The sequence below is a fragment of the Rhipicephalus microplus genome, chromosome X (genome assembly GCF_043290135.1).
Source record: "Rhipicephalus microplus isolate Deutch F79 chromosome X, USDA_Rmic, whole genome shotgun sequence".
NCBI lineage: Eukaryota > Metazoa > Arthropoda > Arachnida > Ixodida > Ixodidae > Rhipicephalus > Rhipicephalus microplus.
In genome coordinates this window covers 309,787,687-309,801,482 of record NC_134710.1, presented here as the reverse complement: position 1 = coordinate 309,801,482, position 13,796 = coordinate 309,787,687, and the positions used below count along the sequence as shown (strand labels likewise).

General features: G+C 45.2%; 1 protein-coding gene across 6 annotated transcripts in view; it reads right to left on the bottom strand.

Annotated features, from left to right (window-relative positions):
* Nup214 (nuclear pore complex protein Nup214) overlaps positions 1-13,796 on the bottom strand; it is a 280,169-nt gene that overhangs the window by 161,303 nt on the left and 105,070 nt on the right. For 5 of the 6 annotated variants that reach the window (XM_075879493.1, XM_037413729.2, XM_037413730.2 and 2 more), the window contains exons 16-17: positions 13,381-13,640; positions 4,448-4,636 (exon numbers count right to left, since the gene is read on the bottom strand). In XM_075879493.1, coding sequence (XP_075735608.1) covers positions 4,448-4,636; positions 13,381-13,640 — 449 coding nt within the window. The remainder of the gene's footprint in view (positions 1-4,447; positions 4,637-13,380; positions 13,641-13,796) is intronic. The other variant, XM_075879491.1, reaches the window with a different exon arrangement.

Genomic DNA, 13,796 nt, shown 5'->3' with positions numbered 1-13,796 from the left:
CTATATAAGAGGCAAATGGGTATAAGAGACACCGATGTGCCTGCATTACAATCGGTGTTGATACCCTGCTGATCGGTGCGTGGTACCCTGCTTATAAGAGACACCTCACACAAAAGGCAAGAATTGCTCCCCGGTACATGTTTCTTACGAAGGTGTTAAACTGCAATTATCAAATTCAGCTAGCAATCGCTCGCTCTTTTCTTGACAAATGATGTTTTAAGCCCTCGTGGCCACGCCATAAATCTAAAGTCTATGGCCATTGGCTGATTTGAGCATCATGAGCTATAAAGTTACTGGGTTTGCCGCGGGATGCCATGAACTGCCTGCACGCTCGCTTGTGATCACACTTAATGCAAGCTGCACATTCGAAGAAAAACGAAGTGCTCAAGGTCGTGACATACTGACAAAAGATGTAGCTTTTTGTCACCCCCACCCCTGCATAGCCTTATAGCCTTGAGTGGGCTCACTGGTAAAAAGCAAGAGAGAAAGCGCTTAAAGCGTACAACAAATAACTCCACTTATACTTCACGGATTCAAAACATTTTTTTCCCCGCAATCATTTCGTAAGGCAAAAAGAGGTTTTGTTGATCTCTAAGCATGAGCAATAAAATTTTTTCAATGTATGTAAGATTTTATGCTGATGTGAAATATGTAATTACACTCACACCTCGATATTAACAAAACAGGACACAATGAAATATCGGTTCTAACTAAGTAAATGAAAAAATAATCTTGCAATAAATGTAGTGTTAGGAATAACCTTCATAAAGATTGATATGTGGGGTCTAACGTCCCAAAAACACTATATGAATATGAGAGACGCCGTAATAGAGGGCTCCGGAAATTTAAACCACCTGGAGTTCTTTAGCGTACACTAAAACCTGAGCACACGGGCCTACAGCATTTTTGCCTCCATCGAAAATGCAGCCGCCACAGCCGGAATTCGATCCCGCGACTTGCGGGTCAGCAGCCAAGTACCTTAGCCACTAGACCACCTTGGCGGGGCTACCTTTATAAGGAATATTCTCATATAAAGAACTAGTTTTTGCGTAAGACGCAACATTGTTATAATTAGGTTTGAGTGTAGTTTTGTAGTTAATTGCACCATTTTTTTTCGTGCCATGACAATGCCCAAAATATGGTTCGTTTTGGACAAACTCTTTATGCCATTAAACATTTATGGTTCTGAGCCATCAATGCCCCATATTGCTCCACAAAAACTGTAGAATGCAAGTAACCATGAAGAAAGTATGTATAAGACAATTTAATGGACAAGAAAAATTGTAATGTGAAAATTCTTAGAATCCTCAGCTTATACTAATTGGTTGCTTTAGCTTCGTAATAATTGTACTGGCAATATCGAGTTTTGAAGGAGATTCTTGCACCCTTCAAATGTTAGGGTATATCGGGGCAAAATTTAATGTTGATGCCCAAAATGAATCTTGAGGAAAATGCCTTTTAAAGGTATAAGCCAAAGCTCATCTATGCAGCAAAGGTATGTTTTTTACAATAATTTTTTTACATCATGACAGCTTGGCAATCATTGTTATTTTGAGCATATGGCTTTACTGAACTGAACTCCTCATGCAAAGTGCAATGGCAAGTAGCCAGATGACAATTTTCAGGGGACTCAAGACAATGAGCTCTTTTTCGCTTTTAGTACCCACCTTATACTTTTTAAAGTGATTTTAACCTACTTCGAGTATATTTACACTCCTGAATTTTTTTCTGTTAAGAAAGTAGAGAAACAAAACTTGCAAAAGCAAATAAAAATATATATGTAATCTTGGAAAATTCTTGCATTTTTAGACTGTCGTGTTTCCTCAATGAAGCCATTTGAAGATTATTTCAAAAAGTGCTGCAAGGTCCCATTAACACAATTAGCGATGGAATTATTTTTCATTAGACACATTCAATTTTCCAATGATGCATCTTATTGCTGCCAAATCCGGCACAACACTAAGATCGACTGAGCTTTGGCATATTCGCTCCATTCATTCCAGAGTTGAATTGAGGTTGCATGTCTAGGTTCATATTTACCATTCATAAAATTTACAAATAACGAAAGGGGTGCATTAATGTAGCACAGTTTTAACACCTTCTGGGGTTTGTGTCATACCCACTCACCTTCATGCCGGTGCCTATTCTGCCTTTCCTAAACCTCTCCCTTTTAGAGCTGTGACAGAATAGAGTGAAAAACAGAGCGGACAGTACCTTTTGATCTGTTTTAGAGATGTCAAGTGCATAATGTACCAGTGATTGATTTAGTTGTTCTTTGCACTTTCAGCCACCATAGGAAATATCAGAGTGAACAAGAGAGAAAGACATAAAACGTAAGATGGGCATCTTCCCGACAGCATCACATAGGTGCATACATGTTTTCTCATTATCTGCCAGCCTCCATGCTTGGGCACTGCTCAGCCTAATCTGGTCTACGGAGGTTCGCATCAACTAACTGCACTTGCCTAATTCTGATTCTTTCCTGAATGCTAAGTAGAGAAGCAGTGCCTAATGATCTCTATACACCTTTTACATTTTATACTCTCTGTGTTATTTTCTGCATATGTTTGATAGTTCGCTTGACTTTGGGCTCTGCCACTGCTAAATTTACCTGGCTTAAGTAAGCGTGCCGCATTCTATATTAGTCCATAAATATGAAAGAAAAAATAGTTCATATAGATGGTTGAATGTTATTGGGATAGCAATTTTATGGACACCCTTGGCCGGTTTTTGCAGTTGCCATCATGCTCTGCACAATGTTCAAATCAACAACTTTGCTTTGTGCCTTGTACGTATGTGCTTGAGACGAACATGAATGAAACACGCACGAAGCGAGCCGGCCACCTCTATCGCATGAAAGACTAAAATGCCCCACGGGTGAGGCTTGCCAGCAATGGCTCCTTAAGCAGAGAGTAAATGTCCTGCCAGTCATTCGTCGGGCGAAGAAGTGCTCATGAAGGGCCGCCGGTGTGGGGAATGGGGTGCATCGGTTGGGCAGCTACCACAAACTTTGATCAAAACGGTGCAGTCGCGCATGCTCCCTTAACAGATGTCAGATGGCTCGTTTACTCTTATACCCGCTGAGCCCTCATCCGTTTACTTCATGCCGAGACAACAGCGAGCACAAAAACTGCTTCGCTTCGCGGGGCGGCCATATTATCTCACGGCAAATTTTTGTACAGTTACGCAAGATTAAACTGTTATGGAATTAGCTGCAAGCTTTAGTTTCTTTAGTATTCTATTTTGTTGCTATCGCATACATTGATTCGTGTTTCATACTTTTCTTCTGCAGCTTGCAGCAGCAGTCCCCAAGAAGCTTTTTTTTTTTTTTGAGCAAACTAGCACAAGGCCAACTGCCTATGTAGTCAAATGCCTTAACTCTGCATGAAAGTGAACAGCTTAGAGAGATGTGACAGATATGTTGTGAGCAATTATCTAGATTAACAAAAACCACCAAAACAGTCCTTTAAAGGGACACTAAATTCAAATAACAATTTACGTCAGAGTGAAATCTCAATGTATGACAACATCTAAAACGACAATATTATCAACCACAGAACCCTACTTACCGAGAAATTAAGATAAATGCACAAGAACACAAGCGCCGCAGTAGGACATTTTCAACATGATCCCGATGACATCAGACAGCCTGCCTACAATTAATCACTAGAAATCAATCTAACCTAACTGCACTAAATAAAGAACCTTCCGTGCATGACGAGACGCAATAAAATGTTGCTTGTTCATTTCTGTTTGATTCATGAAAAAAAGGACCGCCGGACGTTACTATGGAGAACGGCGCAAGTGGTTAAAAAACTCAATTTTCGCATTGTTACGCAGAACATGTGGTGCCATCTAGCGGGTCACAGTTGAACCAAAAAACATCTGCAATCTTGAAGGCAATGGCGGGAAATTGATAAATGGCCATTGTTGCTGCTGTGGCTCCCGCTGCTTTCGGTCTGCTGCTACTAGCGCAGTAAAGCCAGGCAACGTTGTGCACGACAACAGTGATGAGAGTCGGTGCGGTCGGTCCGCTTCTTGAGGCGGGTAATTTGAAGTGCGCGAACCCGATGCGGAGCACTAAAACGCGATTTTGTTTCAAAATAGGCCCTTCCTTGGCACAAAAGTAACGCTACGAGGTTTCTGGACTGCGATCAACGTCGACTTAATAGTTGACTTTAGTGTCCTTTTAATGTAATAGCTTATTAGTCCTTAATATTAAGTTTTACAGAAAATTTGCATAAAATTATTTAAAACCAGATGGTGAGTATCTTCAGTCTGTGCCAGAAAATTTTCATATTCATACATCTAGCATGCAGTGAAGAGAATATAATAGGATTTTTTCAGTGCATTACTGTGAACTAAGAGGTACTCAGAATGGTCAGAAAATGTGTACACACAAGCAGACAATAACGAATGCAAAATAAAACAGATATATCAAGTTCACCTGGTCACGTCCCGAGGCTCATTCCAGCGTGGTCTTCGCAACAACTTCTTCTGCTTGCTTTCCGCCTGGGCCTTTTTCAATCGTGTTTCCAAAGAATTGACAGTTTTGCAGAGTAGCTCAGCAGTATTGCGACAGTCGCGCAAAGCCCAGTAGATGGCCTCAGCTGATGAAAGCTCAGCCTTATCCCTACTGAAAAAGGAAAAGCAGAGAGCGAAGTGGGAAATGAGAGAGTCTGCAGAGCAGCACGACGCCATAATACCATAAATAAGCCGTACTGGCCAATGCATATGCCAATAGTTTAATAATGATTGGGCGTTTAACATCCCAAAATATGACACAGCCTTAAGAGACGCCGTAGTGGAGGTCTCCAGAAATTTCACCATCTGGAATTCAACATGCACCTATATTTACGCACACGTGTTTCCAGCATTTCGCCTCTATCGAAAATGCAGACACAGTGACCGGATTCAATCCCTGACCTTTGGGTTAACAGCCACCACAGTAAAGATGTGCGAGTTCGTATCCATAAAAAAGTACTGTAAAAAGATAATTGATTGATATGTAGGGTTTAACGTCCCAAAACCACTATATGATTATGAGAGACGCCGTAGTGGAGGGCTCCGGAAATTTAGACCACCTGGGGTTCTTTAACGTGCACCCAAATCTGAGCACACGGGCCTACAACATTTCCGCCTAAGATAAAAAGATAAAAAGATAAAAAAAATAATTAGTAGTACTATTTTAATGCTCAACTTGGATGGCTACCGAAAAAATTCTAGAAATATAGAAAAATTTAGAAGAACACATACAAGTAGTGTACGTGTTCCTATTTCCAAAGTAATTATTATTTCTGTCACATTTCTTCGTTCTGTAACACTGCTATGAAAGCAGATTCTAGTATCTTATCATAGTTGTTTATGTACTTAAGCTTTGTGCATTTCTCGCTGTTCTGATTTTGTGTTATTTAGCAATGCGTCACTTTTTTATTGCTACCATGAACTTTTTCTTCCGATATTTTTCTAGCTATTTTTCGAACTGCTTTCCTATTTTATTTTATTTATAACATTGTTTTACAACCACATTCTTATTGTACACATTTTTGTAAATAGATGACATAATATTAATAATATGATTACTATAGTAATTGCTATAATTTTTGCCTCTGTTATCACATTGATATTGTTACGTCATTTCGGCTGACTGAAACAGGGCATAGTGGGACATACCCAAAAAAAGGTGCCTCAGACTGAGAGTGAAGAAGTGGACGTTGTCTGTGAGCTGCGTTGAGGCTGTAGACTGACTAGTGTTATTTTCCGCATAACATTTTGGTGGAAGTGCTGGGTGCTCTTCTGACAACGGAGCTACGCAGTGGACGCCTCCTTAAGCCTGCTACTATGGCTTCGGGTGAGGATACGGCTTCACCACCTACCTCAGCAACGACAGCAACCCGGTACGTCGCCCTAACGCAACCCCGTGATCCCGGTACTTTTACCAGAGAGGGAAACGCGAATGTGGACAAGTGGCTCAGTATGTACGAGCGCGTCAGCAAGCAATATGGCTGAGACCCAACCGTTATGCTTGCGAATGTCATTTTCTATCTTGACAAGACCCCTCGCATCTGGTTTGAGACCCATGAGCACGAAATCACAAGCTGGGATATGTTTAAAAAACAGCTCCGCGACCTCTTTGGCAACCCGTTTGGTCAACAGCTTGATGCCCGAAAGCAATTGGCCGTACGTACACCGACGTCCACTGAGCCCTTTGACTTATATTCAAGACGTCTTAGCGTTGTGTCAAAGGGCCGATTCCAACATGACTGAGGCCGACAAGATTTCGCAAGTTTTGAAAGGAATCGCCGACGGTGCGTTCAGCTTGCTTGTATTTACCAACGTAACGACCATTGACGCCGTGATCAAAGAGTGCCGCCGTCTCGAGCAGGCGAAGAGTCGACGCATTTTGCAGCAGTTTCAGCGCCTACCCAACACCGCGGCAACGTCGTCTTGTGAAGCCACTCCTTGTCATCCGTCTACGACCGAAGACGTGACGCGCATCGCCCGACGTGAACTCGAGGCCGCTTACCCGGCTGCCAACAAACCGACATTGCCCGACGCCTCAACGCCAGCTGTCGCCTTGATCCAGGCTGTTGTCCGCCAGGAATTCGCTAACCTTGGTATCCTGTCCACTGCACCTACCCTGGATAATACTGGTCCCTCGATAGCTTCTGTGGACATGAGACATCGCCGTCCGTACTCCATTCGAACCAGGAACCCGTCTGAATGGCGAACAGCTGATGATAAGCCAATCTGCCTCCGCTATGGTCGCGCAGGACACATCGCTCGTTACTGCCGCAGCCAATGGCCATCTATGTCTTCTGGCTCGTACCCCGCTTACAGTAACTCATTCCGTCCACCAAACCACCGTTATCCGACCCGCACTGAGTCTACAGCATTTACTGCCCCTGAGGACTACGGCCACCCTGTCCCGTCGTCGCCACCGCCTCAAAGCCGCCCTTCTCGTTCAAATACGCGTCGCCGCTATCCCTCGCCATCGTTTAACCGCCGCATATCCCCGGAAAACTAGGCTGCGCAGCTTCTGGAGGTGAAGCTGCCCTGTCGACCTTACCCAAAAATCCTCTGTTGCCCTTACGTTTGAACCGGAACACCCTAGAAGTATATGTTGATGGCCCACCTGTTGAAGCTTTGATAGATACGGGCGCTCACGTCTATATTATGAGTTCGCATTTTCGTCGTAGCATGAAGAAGGTCCTTACACCCCCCTTGACCAGTGTCGTCCAAGTTGCAGATGGCGCAACAGTCCCTGTCGTCGGTATGTGCACAGCTCAACTTACCGTAGCCGGTCATCAAGTGGTCGTTCTTTTTACCGTGCTTGCAACATGTCCCCACGACCTCATACTAGGCCTCGATTTTCTTGCCGCCAATTCTGCTCTGATTGATTGCTCCACTGGTGTGCACCGCCTAGAACTGCCACAAATCAGTGACGCCCGTACCAACCTACAAGCCGATTACAATGCAGCGACTTTGTTCACCTGCCCTCCAAAACTCTGACGTACGTCGATTTTCTGTGCTCACCAGCTGTGGCCGACGGTGACTATTACGCTACGCCTCTCACCGACGTACTCCTTGAGCACAGTGTTGCAGTGCCCTATACAGTGCTCAGCATCACAGACAACAAAACTTGTCTACCACTTGTAAATTTCGGCTACATAAATCATGTGCTTCCACAAGGCATTTCCGTGGCCCACCTGTGTCCGTTGCTCGATTCACAAATTGAAGTGCTTGCCTTAGACACCCTTGTTTCACCGCAGCGCACATCACTCGCAACACATTTGGGCAGCCGTCAAATTGTAGACATGATCGCCACTGATCTTCCGCCTCCGCAAGTTGAAGCCCTACAACATCTTCTCGAGGCCTACCAGAGTATTTTCGATTTTGGCGACCAACCTCTAGGGCAGACGTCCTTTGTCCAGCATCGTATACACACAAGTGATGCCAACCCTGTTCACCGCCGCCCCTACAGAGTGTCTGCTTTTGAGCAGAGCATAATTCAGAAGTAGGTGAACAAGATGCTAGCGAAGGACATTATTGAACCATCCTCCAGTCCCCGGGCATCCCCGGTGGTCTTAGTTAAAAAAGAAGGACGGATCATGGCGATTTTGTGTGGACTATCGCCACCTTAACAACATCACCAAGAAAGACGCATACCCTCTGCCCCGCACTGACGACGCCCTTGATTGTCTCCATGGTGCCGCCTACTTGTCTTCCATCGATCTTCGTTCTGGTTATTGGCAGATTGCCGTGGACCCCACGGACCGAGAGAAGACGATTTTTATAACACCCGATGGCCTCTACCAATTCAAAGTCATGCCTTTCCGCCTAGGTAATGCCCCCGCCACCTTAGAACGAATGATGGACTCCCTGCTCCATGGATTCAAGTGGTCTACGTGTCTTTGTTATCTGCATGACGTGATCGTGTTTGCTCCCACTTTTGAAGCGCACCCTGAGAGACTGTCGAAAATTCTTGATGTATTTCGTCTCGCCGGCCTTCAGCTGAATTCATCCAAGTGCCGGTTTGGTCGCCGTCGCATTACAATACTTGGACATATTGTTGACGCTTACAGCGTACAGCCTGACCCAGAAAAACTTCGAGCTGTGAGGGACTTTCCTGTGCCAAAAACTGCCAAAGATGTCTGCAGCTTTGTGGGGCTCTGCTCCTATTTTCGGCGGTTCATCAAGAACTTCGCAGAAATCGCTCGGCCCCTAACAGATTTACTCAAACCAGATGAGACGTTTACCTGGGGTCCCTCGCAAGCAGCAGCATTCTTTGACCTGACCACTTTGCTCACTTCTCCTGTGCTGGCTGACTTCGACCCTACGGCACCGACCGAAGTCCGCACCGATGCCAGCGGTTACGGAATAGGTGCTGTGTTGGCTCAGCGACGTGGGCAGCATCGCGTGATAGCTTATGCCAGCAGGCTGCTGTCCCCCTCGGAGCGTAATTATTCCATCACAGAGCGCGAATGCCTAGCGCTGGTGTGGGCAGTCGCGAAATTTCGCCCTTACTTATACGGCCGCCCATTTATAGTTCTCACCGACCACCACGCTCTTTGCTGGCTCGCCTCCCTCAAAGATCCCACAGGTCGTCTCGCCCGCTGGGCGCTCCGCCTCCAGGAGTATTCTTACACCGTAGTGTATAAATCAGGAAAACTGCACAAAGATGTGGATTGTCTGTCACGCTAACCAGTGGCTGACTGCGATCCTACGAGCACTGATTATGTAGGTTGCGTCCTTTCCATCTCCCAGCTGTTTCATCTCGGGGACGAGCAGCGTCATGATCCGGATATCAGCCGCCTAATACAACAGCTCGAATCTTCACAGCAAGACGCTTCTGTTCTCATGTTTACCTTAAAGGATTACACCTTATATCGGCGTAATTTATCGCCCAATGGCCACGACCTACTTCTGATCATACCAAAGCACCTGCGCTCCACAGTCCTACGCGAGCTCCATGACGCGCCAACCGCCGGTCACCTTGGTGTCTCTCGCACATATGATCGTGTGCGCCGCCGCTTCTACTGGCCTTGCCTTTCACGCTCTGTACGTCGTTATGTCAACGCTTGTGAAATTCGCCAGCGTCGCAAAAAGCCGTCGGGACACCCTTCCGAATATCTTCAGCCCATCGACATCCCATCCGAATCATTCTTCCGTGTTGGTTTGGGCCTTCTCGGCCCCTTCCCAACATCCGCCTTCAGAGACAAGTGGGTCGCGGTGGCTACGGATTACGCGACCCGTTACGCAGTTACGCGAGCTATGCCAACAAGCTGCGCTACAGACGTCGCTGATTTTCTACTACGCGATCTCATTTTAGTGCATGGAGCCCCTCGTCAACTGCTGACAGACCGAGGTCGTACGTTCCTTTCGAAAGTGGTTGACAATATCCTGCGTTCCTACTCTACCCAACATAAGCTCACGACATCGTACCATCCCCAGACAAACGGGCTTACAGAACGTTTAAACCGCACCCTGACAGACAAGCTATCGAAATACGTCTCGGCCGACCATCGTGATTGGGACCTTGCACTACCCTACGTGACGTTGGCATACAATTCCTCCCGGCATGACACTGCTGGGTACTCGCCATTTTACCTTCTGTTTGGACGCGAACCAACATTGCCGTTGGATACCTTCCTGCCAACCGCTGCGCAGTCTACTTCTGAATATGCACGCAACGCTATTACCTGAGTTGACCATGCTCGTCAGCTTGCCCGCAGCAGATTAATGGCGTCCCAAGACTCGCAGAAGCATCGTTATGACGAGCGGCATCGCGACGAACATTTTCCAACAGGTTCCCTCGTTCTTCTTTGGTCCCCTACGCAACATGCAGGCCTTTCAGAAAAACTTCTATCTCGTTTAATGGGCCCATACCGCGTGCTTTGATGAGGGATCGACACTACATATGAAATTGTCCCTGATAATCCATCAACCTCTTCTGCTCTGCTGTCAAGGGAGGCTCTGCTGTCAAGGGAGGCTCAAGTGTTACCACACTGCTCCTGCTGTGGGCCCGTAAACTCGCCGAGTCGGCGCTTCTGCCGCCGGGGATTGTGTCACGTGATTTCGGCTGACTGAAACAGGGCATAGTGGGTGCCTCAGACGGTGCCTCAGACGGTGCCTCAGACGGTGCCTCAGACTGAGAGTGAAGAAGTGGACGTCAGTGAGCTGCGTTGAGGCTGTAGACTGACAACTGTTATTTTCCACATAACAATATTAATAAACAATGCAAAGTACTAACAAAAGTAAGCAATAATAATTATGAATGCACAACTTTTTTTTTGCACAGCCAATTCAGTTGGTTTCTATTGCTCCAATAGCAAAACAATGCAATGATGAGACTGAACTTAAAAATGTTTTTTCTACAAACACAAAAAGTACTTTTATAAAACTTTCTCTGGACAAAGTTATGATTTACAATTGTATGTGCTTTTTGTTTATTTTTTCTTGGACCCCCTTTGGGTGCTACAGATGTCGCAACATAGGCTAAGGCAGCGTTGTTTACCCACATTCAGAATTTTTAGTAAAGCCCACAGCCGCACAAAGGAGAAAAAAAGTTAAGAGATACTAATGGGTTTTATAAATGCAATTTGCACACTTGATGGATAATTGTCTTTTGTAAAAAAATTCCCCGAACACTGCAATTTACTTAACATGTGTGCTAAGGAGTAAAATATATAAAGCTACTACAGTTTAATCTGGTTATAACAAAGTCTGCTACAACAAAATTTCCTCCACAATAAATAATTTTCGATTCCCCGTCAGCTACCTTTAGAAAACAATGTGAAAAATGTGTCGTCACAACGAATACATTTTCTGTATATTTGCGCTTCAACTAAGTTTTCGCATGTACTACCCCATAAAGAAAACGACCTTGCCAAGGATCACCACGAAATTCCGCTACAAACTCGGCCATTTATCGGCGGCTCGTGAGCGCATGACCTCATCGCAAAAACCATGTCTGTTCATATGAGACACGTTTTGTGCCACCACATGCACATTCCGCTAAATTTATTGCCATTGAGATGCACGGCGACAGCTCGCCCATCCACTGTGATGCCACCAGTTGGCTTGATGCACGTGCAGGCCGCAGCAGAATCGCGATATTCAAGAACTCCCGCCATGTTTTTTATGTCGTGCTCACAACAGAACTACCACTCGTCATGACTAGCCCTGCAATTGCGAATGACAATCACGACATCATGAAGGCACACGCGCGAGCTGCACACACCTAGTCCCAGCATATCACCATTTTGCCACAACCACTGCGAAATGCGGTCGTGTCGAACACGATCGTGGGTGATCACGAAAGTACGCGTGCAGTCACATGCACTGACTCAACCCAATATTTTATGCTGTAACGCACATACAAAGATGGCAACGATGCAGTTCTTAAATCACATGCACAGCCGGCACAGTGCGCACAAATTGAAAACGGAACTACTGTTTGCCGCAACCGCTGCACAGGAAACAGTGGTTGCTATGATCGTGTTCATCAATAGTGAATACCATCAGAAGGTGCACAGCTAACACAACTATAAATTAAAGGTAATAAATCGATAAAATGACTAGAAGCCTTACGGCTTTTCTGTCATTCACTTATGGCCACGGTAGTGAGAAGCTTTGACACTTTCAGTTGCAGTTTTTAGTTGCCCTCTAGCGAAGCCTTGGCACGCTTGTTTACAGCTCTCGGCACGCCCTAAGAGTCGTCTAAATATTGTATTTTCTTCTGTATAACCAGCCCCGGCATGTAACCGGCACCCCCGTCTGCAAACCGCCGGAGGAAGAGAAAACTAACCCCGTATTGATGCAAAACCGCCTTCCTTGCAAAGCCATGCCGTGAAGCCGACTTGCGCACCAAAATGCTTGTATAATTTGCAATCCGACTTCAGCTCAATATTTCTTTGTATATTTTGATTGTGTTATACACGAGAAAATACGTTCACTGAGTGGCTGGCCAGATACGTCAGAGTTTGCGAGAGTTTAATGCATGCACTTGCTGGGACCATGAGACAAGTCATAATCATCAGATCTTACTTATTATTAACTGACAACGAATTTTTCCACGTGCCCCGTCAATTTAATTGTAGCGGAATTCGACTGTATGAGGAAAAGTCCTATAATAAGATCACGCTGGTAAAAAAATGCAAAAAAACAAGTGTTGAAAAAATGCCTGGAATGATATATTTATGGCATTTTCTTTTTCATACCTGGTTTTCCAACATTTTGTGAAATTCCAATGAAGCTCCTATGCCCAAAAAATTTTCGCTGCTCAAAATATTTTGAAAAGATACTATAGTGCTAATGTCTATGTGTAAGCAATTTTCTCGAATTATTTTAGAGAAATTAATTTTTGTTGAGCACCACTTTCGAGACAACTGGCATAGAATGACCTATAAATTAAACTGCTGTTCCTCTAAACAGTGCACCATAATCTTGTACAGGCGCGGCCATTATTGCAGATGACACGGCGCATGCGACCACACTGCTCGGACCCAAAAAACAGGCGCCACGCGAAGTATTAATGGAGCAAGTGCAATAAGTGTCAGAGGCGTAGTTAGCTGCATGTCATCTACTGTGGTTCCTTTCACTTCGTTGCATGCACTCTGATGAAACCGCGCACACAATGTAAATTTGGCAGCTCGTGGCGATGTGGGAGAAACAATAGCAGACAACACACAGCTAACTCCACCTCGGGCACTAATTGCGCTTGTGCCACCATAATTCGCCCAACGCCCATTGTGGCGCTTCGGTGTGCGTGGCTACCCATTGTGTTGTCTGTAACAGTGGCTGCACCTGTACATTAAGACCTGTCAAAACATGCACAAGTGGTCTCCCACAATTTATAGTGTAGCAAAACAGACTTACATGTTTTTGTGGCGGGCAACCTGCTCTTCCCAATCTAGATCAAGGCGTGTATGCACTTCTTGCAGCTGCACCTTAACGTAGCGTTTCAGGCGCCGGGCCTTTGACAATTGGCTGGCCGAGATAGGGTCCAAGCTTCGATCACGAAGAAGTCCTACAAACTGGGGGTCCCTGTTCCTCATGTACCTTGTGCGAGCCTCCTCCAGCAGTGCAAAGGTCTCAAACATCAGGTTACGTAAACCATGCACATCTGAATGAGTCTTCTGTAAAATCAGAGGAAAGTCCCATCATTAGACAACGAAAAGATTAGGCTTGTGCAAATATTCGAACATATATTAGAGTATTCAAATTCACTTCAATTTGAATTTAAATTATCAAATATTTCAAAGTATTCGACATGAACGAATGCCAAACCGCAT